Below are 14742 nucleotides of genomic sequence, written 5' to 3'. Positions count from 1 at the left end.
AACGAGGTGAGATGGGAGATGGGGATCACCCGAGCCACTCTGTTGTACCCAACAATGCTTGGGACAGCAGCCAAGAGAATTCGTCTGGATTAAGTGGAAGGAAACTAGGTAGGTCCTAACATCATATGTGGCCCCTTGCTTCTCTCTGGCTCTATCGACCGATCATGCTAAGCATTTTACTATCAAGCCAGGGGATGCCAAGGCAACTTCTCTTATGGCCTCTGGTAATTACTAAGGTAACCATTCACCCATGCAATCCTCCTCTAGAGTGTGAGCTGGGCCTAACAAGGTGTTTCCAATAAACAGAACATGGCGAAAACAACAGGATGTCTTTGCTGCGATGAGGCTATGCAAGACTAACCTTCCTCTCGCTGGCATTCTCTCTCACGCTTTAACAGAGAAACCTTTCAAGACTGTAAGCTCAGGGTAACCTGGGTCCAACAGCCTCCTTGGCTATGGATTCTGATAGCAAGCACATAAAGGAATCCTCAGAGGTGAACAAGACCCTAAGGGACAATCTGTAGCCTTGCGGGAGACCCCAACAGAGAAGCCCAGAGAGGCTCTGCCAGACTCCCAGTCCTCTAACTGGGAGGAGGCCAGCATGGAATGCTGGGAACAGTTTACTATGCCACAGTCAATGAGGACAAGGGTGACCCCTGTGTGATGTTTTCATGAAGAAAAACTCTGGTTCTATTACAACCTAAATGGGAATCAGACAAAGTCTGGGGAATGGCCATCGGAGAGGGTGCCCGGAGCAGGGCTGTCACTAAATGTTCATGTATAATGGGGGAGGGGGTATACAAGCGTAGAACTCACAAACTGTATTGTCTTGTTAACTTCCTCACTCGGGGAGGCTTGATTTCTGGCTTCTCCACAGTTGGCTGGGCTGTTTCCACACGGATAGGAATGGGGCTTCTGGAAACAAAGCAAAGCAAAACAAAACAACAACAACAACAAAGGTTAATGCTCTTGTATTAGTCTTCTGACCTGTTTCTCAGTTAATAGACAGTTTACTGATTCTGATGGTCTTAGAAATCCAACTACTCTTGACTTTCTGGTCTACTTAATAATTGACATTATACTACAAATGCAGAAAAGCCCAAAATCAAATAGACAAGCAAAAATTATAGAGATGAGACCGTAGCAAGTGGGGAACTACATATAACTGGATGAGGTACCAAATAGAACTGCCTTGCCTCCAAAGCCCCAACCTCAGTATGAGGGGTTGGTTCATAGCCAGGTCTTGCTGTGAAATGAATGAAGAAAAACCCGTATCTAACACAGCTTTAGCTTCCAATATCTGGTAGTCATGTTACTGAGTCTAATAGCTCACAAGGGCTGTAACTACAGTACATAATAAAGCTACAGCCAACAGTAAATACTATATACAAAATATATTTTAAGTGAGAGGATTAAACTGAATTTGTAAGACTTGACAATGGGGCCTTTTAATCAATTTAAGTCATCTTCCTAGACTCAAAGAGGTGATTTTAAGAAAAGTCTTTAATATATTCTTATGGTCATAACTAATTTCGTATTTAAAAAAAACAGTAATTACCTTCTAACACCAAAGAGTCATCGAAACAAGTTGAGGCCCCAAACAAGAGACCCCTGACAGATCAATGGACACTTCTGCATGTCTATTTTCTCTTCTATTCATTGTCTGCTTATGTGGTATCTTTGTAGCCAGTGACTAGGAAATGCTTGTTGAATAACACAGGAAAGAATGAATAAGTCAATGTGCTGAACTCATGGTTCCTTAGACCAGAACTGCAAGGTAGCCATACACTGTTCCTAAAACGACCATATCTTCTAGCCTGATGCAGGGAAGATCATCAATGTGAGACAGAGTGGAAGCCTGGCTGAATGCAGGGTACCATCCCCACCACCCTGACATAGAAGAGGTTCCAGCAGGAGGGCAAGGGGTAGGGACCAGAAGGAAAGCAGGGAGGAGGCTGTCAGGAGGAAATTCAGGCTGAGTTTACTCCAAAGGCAATGACAGTAGCTAAAGGTTTTAGTCTGAGGAGTGGCATTATCAAGTTAGCATTGACAAATGTTGAAAAAATGTCCTCAGAGCCAAGAGTGTACTGGCAGGAGAGCCAGGGTATTAATGATCTACAATAAGAGACAGTGATGGGTAGGGAGGCATTGTGAAATACCTTTACACTGTGTAAAGATGGGTTTCTATGATTGGTAAAATAAATTGTTGAGCAGCCAATAGCTAGGCAGGAAATAGAGGCAGGACTTCCTGGCAGAGAGAGGAAAAGGGAACATCATTGAGATACAGAACGAGCTGGACGGACACACGGAATGGGAGAGAGGTAAAAGTCACGGGTAGAATGCAGATTAATAAAATATGAGTTGATTTATGTTGTAAGAGCTAGTAGAAAAAAGACTAAGCGAAGGCTAAGCTTTCATAATCAATAATAAATCTCCGAGTCATTATTTGGGGGCTGGCATGCAAAGATAGTCCAATGAGAAAGCTTCTTATTGGGAAGGATAGGGATTAAGATCCTGAACATATTTTTGGAGATAATATGTAACTCAAATTGATGGATCATGATGACCAATCAGGCAAGGGAAGAAGTGGGTGGGTGGGGTCAAGGACTCTTGAGTTTCAAGCTTGGGTAGGAGACAGATAATAATGCTGTTCTCCAAGTCTGGAGTCAGATGAGGGGAGGACAGTGGGTAGGATGGGGAAAAACCATTGTTTGGTTGGTTTGCTCTATCTACCGCTGGGGATGGAACTCAGGCCCTTGTACATGACAGAAAAGAATTCTCCAACTCAGCTGACCCCCCAGCCTGAATTAAGTCCCCAAAAAGTCCAGGAAGGAATGTATCCCTGTCCTTGGAGGATGACAAACTTGGATGAGAATACAGTCAGAAGTCATAAGACAACATAGAAAAATGTTAGCTTTTGCTTTGAGCATCAAGTGTAACATCTCGCACGACACCCAGGCGTTCACTAAAATGCTTTTTCCCATCCCCTCCCCTCCACCATTTCTACTCCCATCCACCAACACACAGACTCTCAAGAAGGGGTGGGACTCAGGAGTCTACTGTTTGTTTTATCTGGTTTAGGTTATTGAGGATGGAAACCAGAGCCTTGAGCATACTAGGCAGGCTCTGCACTACGGAGTTAACCTCCCCAGCCAGAACCTAGGATTTTCAATAGGAGAATCCACTGTACGTTTGAGGAGCACCGACGGGAGCCCTCTGAGGAGCAGGTGATGATAGACCACCAGGACGGCGAAAGGACGGCTATGATGACCAGCTGTCAGTCACTTGTGCTAAGAGGGGGATCTCCCCTGGGGCATGGCATGGGGAGACAGTGGCTGACAGCAACAGCAAACCAACGGAAGTGGTCCCAGTTCTGACGACGCACAGAAATGACAGGCCCAGGGAAGAGCAGCGAGCAGAAGCCACTGGGAAGGGTTCTCTTTCCCGTGTTGCCGAGGATGACTCCACTCTAAGCCTGAGCTTTTGAGCATCTTCGCTGGAAGGTCAGCTCTGTAAGCTGCAGAAACCACTCAAGGAGGCTGAGCTGTTTGCTAGCACCGCAGGCCGCAATGTCCATCTGGGACTAAGTCACATTCCCTAGGCTTAAAGGAAGTCTTTAAACTGGTTTCCTCGGGCCCCTATTCTCTCTGCTCTGCTGTCCCTCTCTGCTCTCGTCACCCAGTTTCCCCAGGAGCCGTACTTCCAGTATAACGGGAGGACGCAGCAGCATTCCCCCATTCAAACACGAAGTCACAGACCTTACGTTCGTGTCCTGAAGAGTTGATTTCTTATTGATATTTACAAAGGTGGGCTCCTCTTTTCCAATCTGTGAAAGAAAACAAATCAGTCATCTGTAACATAGCTCGGCGTGTTTAAAAATGCTTTCGGGTCCTCTGCATTTGAAGGGTTGGAGAGCTGGGAAGAACCACAGAGGTAATTCAGACTTACTCTAGTTAGCTAGCAAACAACAACATTCACGCTGCGGACTGAGAAGCGATCGTTCAATGCAGTCAGTCCTGGCAGTCATACTTTTATTGAGCACTTGCTATGTGTCAGCTCCTTCCTGAATGAGAAGGGGATGGTGTGGGAAAAGCAACCCCGCAGTTCAATCCCTAATGCCACTCTGTGTATGAAGAACAAGACTGGGCTACATTTACAGGGACAGCTTTAAAAGGCTCTTGGAATCCTGTACATTCAAGGAACAAATCCGGAAGGGATGATGTCATTTGATTTTGATGCAAGTCTTCTCTTCCTCCCTCTGGTGAGTTTCTGAGAATGACAGAGAGGAAGGGACACCCACACTGCCAGCTGAATAATATGCACACCGGCAGTCCGCGGGGGAGATGACCAGCCCACGGCCCGCATGCTTGGCCTCTGTACGTCGGCAGTCCGTGGGGGAGATGACCAGCCCACGGCCCGCATGCTCTGACTAGGTGTTGGCCAAAGATGCCAAGGAGACTGACTTGGAGGGTACTGCCTTCTTAGCCTGCTGCAGCTGTCCAGAGATGGATGCAGCCCCGTCTCCTGTCAATCTTTTCCAGAGGCAGCATCAGTCAGCATCCGTCAGCACGACTGGCTTCCTTTCCATATACCTGAGCCCACAGGGACCCCACAGGGAACTGGTGCTCAGCCCCTGGCAGGATACTGGGCTGCATACCAACACCTTACGCCCCCAAATTCTCAAACCACACCAAACCAGGGATTCCTATGGTAGGCTCTGGTGTTCCTGAGAACACTGCTTCTGTGGAGGTCAGTGGGAGCCATTTACAAAGTGGTCCATGGCATGAGGGTGACAGAAAATAAGGCAGGTTTCTTCCCTGCAGGGCTTCTTGGAATCGCTAAGAGGCTCATATGCTGCTTTGAAGGGAGCTGTGGGGTGGCTCTGCGTCATTCTAGAGGGATCAGTAACATCCACCAGGGCCAGCATTACGGGAATTACTGATCTCACACCCGCCTCTCTCTTCCACTGATTTAAGACCCTTCCTCTATCTCTCTATTTTTCTTTCCTTTGGGTCTTTCCCCCTTCCTTCTCCACACTTTCCAAAGTGAAGTATTTTTGACACAAAGTGCGTCTTCATGAGAGCAGAAACCTGAATCCTCCACAGAGGATTCGTGCAGCATGAGAGCCCTGGGAACATGGCAGAGCTTCCTAATATGCATAGCACCAACTCCGTAAGCTATGAAACACGTACCCGTTTCATTTGCTTGGGGAGAGCACAAAACGGCATACATGGAAACAGCAATGGGGGTGCAATTAAGGTCACCAGTTGTGACTGACACTTGAAATAGCTGAGTTTTTAAAAAAATGTTTTTATTACACTTATACATGTGTGTGTGCTCATGTGTGCACTTGCTCAGCACGCACGTGGAAGCCAAAGGACAACCTGGGGGAGCTAAAGCCCTTCTACCATGTAGATGCTGGTGTCATCCGGATTGGCACCATGTGGGCCACCCCGACAGCCCTGAAATTGCTCAACTGGAGGTGAGGAGTCAACCTGACTAACATGGAAGAAGTATCACCACCATCACCGACACCCCTCAGTGTCCCCAGCAATTCACTCCCGAACCTTAGTCTGTAATTGTTCTTATCAGTACTTCTATGAGATAATGTCAGTCACTGCATCTGAGCTACATGGTGTCCTTTAATCTTCACAGTTGCCTAGGGTGGTGGCTTTTACCTTGTTTTTGTTTGTTTTGTTTTGTTTCTCTAACTTGTGAGTGTATAAAGGGTATCTGTGCGTGGTCGATGTGCATGAGTGTTTACAAGGGTACAGAGGCTAGAAAAAGGAGTCATGTCCTCCTTAATTACTGTCTACCTTTGAGGGTCTCTTGCTGAATCTGGAGCTAGTAGCCTTACAACCAGGCTGGTAGCAAGCAAGCCCCAGCTTCTGTCTCCACCCCAATAAGTGCTGGGGTTACAGGCGTGGATGGGATTATACCATCCAAATCCCAGTCCTCAAGCTTGCAAAGAAAAATACTTTTAATTAACCTCTGAGCTGTCTCTTCAGCCCCATGAGAAGAAATTGTACTGCGTTGTCCCAAGCTGGTCTCCAGCTCCTGGGCTTTTGAGACCTTCCTGTCTCCAACTCCCAAGTGCCTGGGACTACAGATCCAGCTAGTCCCCACTCTCTGTACAAAACAAACGAGTCTCAAAGAAGGCAGGAAACAAGTTTAAGGTAACATCACTAAGAAATAGATTAAGACTCAAACCAGAGCCAGCGGTTCTCAACCTGTGAGTCGTGACCTGTTAGAAGTCGAAGGACCATTTCACAGGGTCACCTAAGACCATCAGAAAACACAGATTTCCTTATGAGTCATAAGAGTGGCAAAATTACAGTTATGAAGTAGCAATGAAATAATTTTATGATTGGGGGTCAGCACAGCACGAGGAACTGTACTGAAGGGTCCCAGCATCAGGAAGGTTGAGAACCAATGAATCAGGCCAACTGGTTTTCCAACATAGTCTATGCCATCCTATCCTGTTTACATGACAGTCTCCACACGAAAGAAACCTTGTAGGCTTGCTCTTCTTTCTCACGACATCTTCTGGGAGGGTTTAAATCATATAGACTGTTACTATGTAAATAGAGAATGAAGACTTGCTGAGTACTTTGTAAGTACAATGTAAGTAGATATTGTAGGTTCATATGACCTGTCTGTTCTTACATATTGCTCTCATGAACTCTTGAATGACTTTGTGTGTGAGAGCGTGTGTGTGTGTGTGCATACACAGGAACACGCTTGTCATGGCACACATGGAGAAGTCAGAGCACCAGTTTAAAGACTTGGCTCTCTTATTCAACTATATGGGTCCCGGGGAATGAACTCAGACCTTCAGCGGGTGGTGGCAAGCACCTGTAGCCGGTGAGCCATACTCTCAGCCCAATCATAGCTTCTTATATTCTGTTTCCAGGGCAGGGACAGCCAATAGTTTCTCCTTGAATGTCGTCTGTGACTGGTGCCACTGCCTTGGGCCCCTCATTTAGGGCGGCAGAAAGAGTGTTATTAGTGGTCACTGTGGGGCCAGTGATCTGTGCCATGGGTTTATGGTAGTTATTATCTTATCCTCTCTCATCTCCCAAGTTCACCCCTCCAGCTTGAACCTGGGCTGAGAACCAGCAAACGAATTTTCCTTTGCCAATAGGGGGCGCCAGAGAGGAGGCATTCACGGCTCCCCGTTCTGGATTACCCCAACCTGGCTTCTTCAACTCTGGTGCCCACCCCTCCACAGGAACATCTAAGTCAGGTTAGAGTATCGCAGCACCGGGAGATCTAGTGTCATCCTGTTCATCACAGACACAGAATCGGCAGGATGCCCCCCGCCACGCCTCCTCAGAGTGTGCAACGAAGCCACATGTGCCTCTTAAAGTTAGAAACCAGAGCAGGTCACAGGGAGCTGCCCTCGGGAGTCGACGTTTCACCTGTGTGGAACGCTTCCTTTTGGCACTCGAATGTCCTTTTTGTAGACTATTTGTTCCCCAAGCTGTTGGGAAGGAAAGTGTTTCCTGGAGACGCCACCTCCAGGCCCTTGGAGTAGCGTGACTCAAAGCGCAGTTCAGGAAGCCGGTTAGACGTGCAGATCACTAGCTCCCACACTGACTAACTGAACCCCCAGGGGTGGGATGCCGCTCTGCTGAGGGCCCTCATGCAGCTAGCATGTGAGAGCCGCTGCCTCCCATTCCTCCGTCTTCCATTTGCTTGCACCAATAATAACCACACCAGTTAGGAATTCTTTGCATGAAAACCCAGGCTTCCTAGAGCCAGTGAGACAGCTGAGCAGGTAAAAGTGCCCGCTGCCAACTCTGACAACCGGAGTTCAATCCCCGGGACCCACATGGTGGAAGGTGAGAGCCGACTCCCACAAAGTGACCCTCTGACTTCCATCAGCACTTCACGGCATGGGCCCCTGCACCCCTCCTCACAAAGACATAAAATGTAATTTTTAAAAAAATAATAAAATCCAGGCTCCCATCCCAAGAGGTGGTTCTTGCCTCCATACTGGCCCCTGACAGGCGCTGTGTCATTGTCCCCCAGGGTGGCATTGAGATTGGAGGAGCATTGGCCCCACGTACCTGGGCACTCACACGAGAGGCGTTCTCCAGTTGGGCCTTCAGAATGTTACACTTCACGTGATCCGCCACCGGGGACGGCAGCAGCGGGGTCTGAAGGGTCTTCTCAGAAACTTTCTTTTCCTCAGCCTGAGACAAAGCAGGGAACCGATTGTGAACGAACAGAAAGGAAAACTCCCCCCAATATCCGCAATGGCAAATACCACAGGGCTCTAAGCGTGGATGCGTGTGTCCTGATAAGCTTCCTTTTATACTGTTGCTTTCCAATGCAGAGACTTTCCGACGTCACCCCACTCTAGTGAGGGATGGACTGGGCATATCAGGTATCACATCAAGGTTCAAGATCAGGCAGCAAGAACCAGTGACAGGCCAAGGCCACAGCATCTCCTCCCCGGCCCAGGCCAGCCTAGAGCCATGTCCCCTCAAACTGCTACCTCTGAGATAGCAAGACACAAGTCAGTCATTTGCAGGATCAAGGAAAAGAACACAAAATACTGGCTGGTCTTTGTTCAGTAAATCTTGCCAGACACCATGATTCTCAATATGGAATTTGCATCTCTTAATTAACTTAATTTATATGCAGCAGGTGTGACCGGGCTTCATGCTCCATCATGGAGCCCCACCCCCAGACCCTGCATCACATTTTTGGACTTCAGGACTAATTTCACAATTTCTGCCATCTCCCAAGTGTTAAGTGACTATGTCCCTAAAGTTGATCTGACTCAATTAGGGAGGATTTCCTGGAACTACACATTTATACTTGAATCATGTTCGAAGAATAATACCTTTGATATCAAGGCTTTATGACTATTGTTGTAGTAGACATGGTATTTACACAGTGCTTAAACTAAAATGTAGTCATCCCTGCATGTCGCCCTGAAATATCTTGGATGGTATACGTGCCACTTTGGGAAATAATATCTAATTGCTCACCACACTGTAGGTCACGGTCATTACATGTCTCAGCACAATATGGTGCTTGACCCAGACTCCGGGTCCAATAAACACCTCCTATAGACAATTATGGGGACACCCACTTATTACCAAAAGAGATATGTGCTTAATAAGAAATGACTCCTCACACCGACTCGGTTGTCTCAGGAGGTACTGTGGAGGTCAGTCACCACACACCAAGGCAAGAAGGGAACGTTACAAAAGCCTCTGCTTCCTCAAGTCCTGAAATTGCTATTCTCTAAATCAAAAGGCCCACTGCAGTTAAGCATGGTGGCAGTTGTTTACAATCCCAGTACTCAGGGGGTGGACACAGGAAGACGATGAGTTCAAGGTCACCTTGGGCCACACGCTGAGATGCCGCCTCAGAAAAACCAAAAGTTCCATCGATCATCTTGGTATCCACTGTAGGAATATCATGAAAGCCGCAGAGGAAGCACAGGACGAGTGGCTAGCTAAAGTGTTTAATAAAGAAACGGGGCATGGAATCCAGGAAGGAACAGAAGGAACCTCCCAATAAACAAGAAAATGGGAGAGATGAGACATCAGCCATTTCATTTAGTACCGAACAGACAAAGGCAGGCATTCTGAAATAAAATCTCAGGGGTGTGTCTGTAGGGTACCATCAACAATAGATAGATGACGATGGCCGTGATGGTAATGACCAGGATGATGACAACCACAATGATGATGAGGAAGACAATGACGGTGACAGGGATGATGATAACGATGACTACCATGATGATGATGGTGATGATGATAAAGGAAGATGCCAGTAGCTGATGCATACTAAGAATGTACCATGAGCCAGCCATCGGCCACGTATCTCATGGGTATGACTCACTGGAGTCTCATTGTCCATCCTATTTGGAGGTAGGTATCTTTGAACTCTTTTTTTGTAAAGTCTTTATTTATTCATTTAGTGTGTGGGGGTGAGGGGGAGTCAGAGACAACTTTGGAGAGCCAGGTCTCTCCTTCCACCATGTGGGACCCAGACCCTGACTGTAGGCTTGGCGGCAGTGTCTTCCCTGCTCAACCAACTTGCTAGGCCACTTTTGCTGGCTTCTGTTGCTGCTACCTTCACCATCTTCACTCTGGCAGAAAGCAGATGACTTTGGGCTGGTTATACAGTTTGGTAGGATACCAGGTTCAATTCCAAGCTCTCCTCCATCAAAGGGAAAGATTTGCATGATCAGAAGAGAAAGTAGAACATCATTTCCCCCCAGTTTGTAGATAAGAAAAAACAAAGCAGGGCCATGGGAAGTCACTTGCTCAGGATCACATAGGGGGGAAGCAGAAGGGCCAAGGGCCGGGAATGAAGATTCTGATGAAGTCCAAAGCCAGAACTCTCAACCACTCAGCCACATGAGCTCCCCTAACCTCTCTGCTGCTATCTCCCCCTTTGGAAGAACTTTAAGATGCTCAAATGAGAAAAAGGTATGAACGGCGTTCTTATGCTAGACTCTACAGCTAGAAAAGAAAATATAGCCAGGTATGCCTGAGAAGTGAGGACAGCAATGGCACTGAACTGTCATGCTAGGCTTGGGAAAATGTCACATGACATGGGATTCACTATCCCAAGGGATGGCGCGTCCTCCTTTAGGGAAATAAGTAATTTACATGTAACTTAATATCTTGAAGGTTTACCGTGCGTGTTTAGGGTAATTTATTTTGTGTTTGTAAATCCAGTTGCATTAAGATTTTTATTTCATACTTGAATGGAATTTTTTCATAAATATATTTGCAGTTGATTTTAATTTGGGGATGGCATGTTGGCAAACAGGAATTTAATTAGTTAGGAGCCCATTGGAGGGTTGTGACAATGACTGACTGGGAAGTGGTTATTCTGACAGTAATGAAGACCTGCTTCAAATAATGGAATGCTGCTAAAATAAAAAAAGGATTCAGCATTGATTTTCCCCCTTAAATTCAGTCAACCTAGACTGCTGTTTGGGACACACAAGTCAAGCCAGCTTGCTTCTGTCCCGTAAAGCTGAAAGCAAGACTGCTCAGTCATGTGGATCGCCTCCGTTGAAGGCCACCAAGAAACTGCAAACTTTGTGCATCTTTGTGTGAGCCGTTTTACTTAGGAGGTATCTCTAGTGCTGGGTGGGATTGCTCCACCTGTAAAGTGCTGGCCTCACACCTGAATTTGAATCCCCAAGGGCAAGAGTCACAAAGAAAGCTGGGCAGGGTGGGACATTCTGTTATCTCACTGATGGCAAGTCAAGAAAGAGGTTGAGACCAGCAGATCCCCGGGAGCCCACAGAACCAGCTAGCCTGGCATGTGTAGTGAAGTTCCAGGCCATTGAGAGATCCTGTCTCCCACAAAGGCGGAAGCTGCCTGAGAACCAACACACAGGCTGTCCTCTGACCTCCCCACACTCACACTTCCTTGCCCACCCATGCACCCCACTGCTGTGGGACAATGATCTATACCCTGTCAATTGGATTTTAATAAATGCTGATCGGCCAGTAGCCAGACAGGAGGTAGAGGCAGGACAACCAGGCAGGAAGTAGAGGCGGGGTGACGAGAACAGGAGAATTCTGGGAAGAGGAAAGCTCATTTCCGCAATTGTGACCTAGCCACAGAAGAAGCAAGATGTGACTGCCTCGCCAAATAAGGTACAGAGCCACGTGACTAACAGAGACAAGAATAATGGGCTAATATAAGTTATAAGAGTTAATAAGAAGTCTGAGCTACTACACCTATCATTTTATAACTAATGTAGACCTCTGTGTGATTTCTTTGGGACTTAACGACTGCGGGAACCAGGCAGGACAAGGACCAGGTGGGACAGAAAACCTCGGTCGACAGCCCACACTCTCATGAATGCATGAACATGCCTACACACACACAAAATGGTTCCACAGGAGATTACAAGGCCACAGTTCCAGCTCAGAGCATGGCCCCAGCACTTCTGTGTTGTCTGGCTTTTGTTGTTTGTTTCTTGAGTCACCATATTTTATGTCAAGTTTTCAACTGTAGAAAAAGACTATACTGTCCAATATGACATTAAAGATTTCAAAACATACAAATAAATGACAACGGGGTATTGGTGTCATAGCTGGGAACAGGCCATCTGTTCAGGGGTGTCACTGGAGATAAGGAAACAATTAAATGTGTATTTAAACTGTTGATACAGTTAATTAACACATGGGAAATCTGATGAGATTGAAATTCCTGCTATCGTTTGGGGTAGCATTTGGAAATGGGTAGGGAAAAATCATTAAATTAAGAATAGGAAGTTCCTAGGGACTGGAGAGATGGCTCAGCAGTTAAGAGCACTGATTGCTCTTCCAGAGGACCCAGGTTCAATTCCCTACACCCACATGGTGGCTCACAACTGTCTGTAACTCCAGTTCCAAGAGACCCAACAACCTTACATAGGCATACACATAGGTAAAACACCAATTCCATAAAAATAAAAAATAATTTTTTAAATTGTTAAAAAAAAGACAAAGAATAGGAAGTTACAAAGACCACAGGAGAATCAGAGGTGATTCCATCCTTAAGGTGGGAAAAAAAATCATTCAAGCCAGTGGATCCCATTTGAAGTGTCACACTTACCAGGGAGGTCTATTGCAAGAAATTGCTTTCTCCTAAAATACAATATTTTACTGCATTTACTTATTTATACGTGTGTGTGAACAGCTGTGTGTGTAGAGGTCAGAGGACAACTTGTGGGAAGTTCTCTCCTTTCACTAAGTTACAGGGCTAGAACTCAAGCCACTGGCCTTAGTGGGCTTCTACCCACTAAGACAGCTCACTGGCCCACAAAATGCTTCCTTAATGATAAAGAATCACGCAGTTCGTAGACTGTTTCTTCAGTGTGCACAAACGCTTGGGTTCTGTTCCCAACACCACATAAATCGGGCATGGTGATGCATGCCTGCAAACCCAGCAATGGGGAGGGATAGGCAGGAGGATCAGAGTTCAAGACCATCCTAGAGTACATAGCAAGTTCAAGGCCAACACCCTGGTAACATGACACACTGTCTCAAGATTTGTTTTTGCAAGCCAGTTGTGGTGGGTTGTTACCCATTGGAGGGGAAGAGACAAGAGGATCCCTGGGGTTTGCTTGTTAGTCAGTCTAGTCTAATAGGCAAGCGTCAGGCCAGTGAGACACCCTACTTCAAAATAAGCTGGATAGGCCCTGATTGCCACCACCCAAAGTTGGCCTCTGGCCTACACACACACACAGAGTGAACTTCTCTGAATGGGACAGAAAGGTGGGCAGGGATCGCTCGAGCGCCAGGGAAAAACTAGGCACATGCCTACAGCAGAGCATGCCAGTCTCCTCGGGGTCCTGGCGACTCAATGCTTGTGAGTTCTCTGCCAGGCGACATCCTTTGCAAAAGAGCTAAGATGCCATGGAATTCTGGGTAAGCCCCTAAAAAAGCCAGCAGCCATGCGTGCTGCGGAATAAGAGTTAAAACACAAGGAAAAGCAGAGTTATCCAAGGGGCGTAGGGGCTGCTGGGTGCCACCTGCTGCCGCCTGCAGCTCCCCCGTCAAGAAGGCAAGTGGGGCTCTGATCCTCAAACACTCTAATCAGAAAGGGCAAGAAGGCTGCAGGGGAGAAGCTGGGAAGCTGGCGCAGTAGGTAAAGCACTGCGTGCGCCTGAGGACCTGAGTTCAAGGCCCATAACCCTGGAAAAGGCCGGGAATAGAGCTGGAGGGGTGACTTACCAGTTAAGACAGCTTGCTGCTCTTGTGGAGAACCAAAATTTGGTTCCCGCATTAGGCATGGAACGCAAGCTCTAGGGGACCCAACACCTTCTTCCCGCCTCCACAGACACACACGTGTGCAGACCAACATAGGTACACACACGTCCATAAATTAAAAATCTTAAAAAAAGAAAAGTTGGAAATGGCAGTGCCAGAGGGCAGCAGAGACAAGTCGGTGCCCCAGGGGTCAGAGTTGGTGAGTCCAGCTGAGCTTACTTGGTGAGTCTGAGGCCAGGAAGAGGCCTCGCCTGCAAAATGAAGGTGGCCGGCACCCAGGAGCAAAACCTGAGATTGTCCTCTGACCTCCACACGGGTGTGCACACACACACATGCACCTGAACACATGCATGCATACACACATGAGTATGTGTATGTATGTACACACACACACACGGACACCTGTATAAGCATGAGCATGCACACACACACGTGTACTTGCACACACAGGAGCATGCATGCAAGCGCATACACACAAGGAGCTGGAATGGAAACACCTGAGGTGCAGGCCCCTGCTACAGGCTAGTGCCCTCCATGCAGAGCCAGCCCAGCACCTTGTTGAGGTTGATGTGCAGGGCTGGCCAGGGTCCCGCCGTCTTCACCGTCTCCAGCTCCAGCTTCTTCAGATGGGCGGCCGCTTCGCTGTACAGGGTAGGTGCTCCTGGACTCAGTTCTACAACACAGCCATGGGAGAGGGAACAGTGGGGGTTGAAAAAACAGCTAGATACTCATTTCCTTCCCTGCTCCTCCTGCTTGATGTCACGCAAGAACATATGACATCAGGGGTTCACAGCCTTCCTCCCTCAACGGGAGCTGGGTGGCCCTGGGCATGGCACTTGACCTCTCTGAGCCTCTGAGCTATTTACAAATGAAAATAGAAAGTTCTTCTCTTGCTGGGTTGCTGTAGTATTTCTTAAGTGCGATTATTTTCATAAAAAGCCTTAAACATGGAAAGGCCTTCAAACACGCTGAAAAGATGGGTGTCCAGGCTGCT

The 14742-nt window shown here is 47.3% G+C and overlaps 1 protein-coding gene across 4 annotated transcripts in view; it reads right to left on the bottom strand.

Annotated features, from left to right (window-relative positions):
• Epb41l4b (erythrocyte membrane protein band 4.1 like 4B) overlaps positions 1-14742 on the bottom strand; it is a 156966-nt gene that overhangs the window by 28427 nt on the left and 113797 nt on the right. For all 4 annotated transcript variants that reach the window (XM_085677124.2, XM_048419756.3, XM_085677125.2 and 1 more), the window contains exons 17-20: positions 14303-14421; positions 8073-8198; positions 3759-3826; positions 817-915 (exon numbers count right to left, since the gene is read on the bottom strand). In XM_085677124.2, the coding sequence (XP_085533250.2) occupies positions 817-915; positions 3759-3826; positions 8073-8198; positions 14303-14421 (412 nt within the window). The remainder of the gene's footprint in view (positions 1-816; positions 916-3758; positions 3827-8072; positions 8199-14302; positions 14422-14742) is intronic.

Source organism: Myodes glareolus, chromosome 16 (genome assembly GCF_982192425.1).
Source record: "Myodes glareolus chromosome 16, mMyoGla1.1, whole genome shotgun sequence".
In the NCBI taxonomy this organism is placed as follows: domain Eukaryota; kingdom Metazoa; phylum Chordata; class Mammalia; order Rodentia; family Cricetidae; genus Myodes; species Myodes glareolus.
This window is presented reverse-complemented; position numbering and strand designations above follow the sequence as displayed.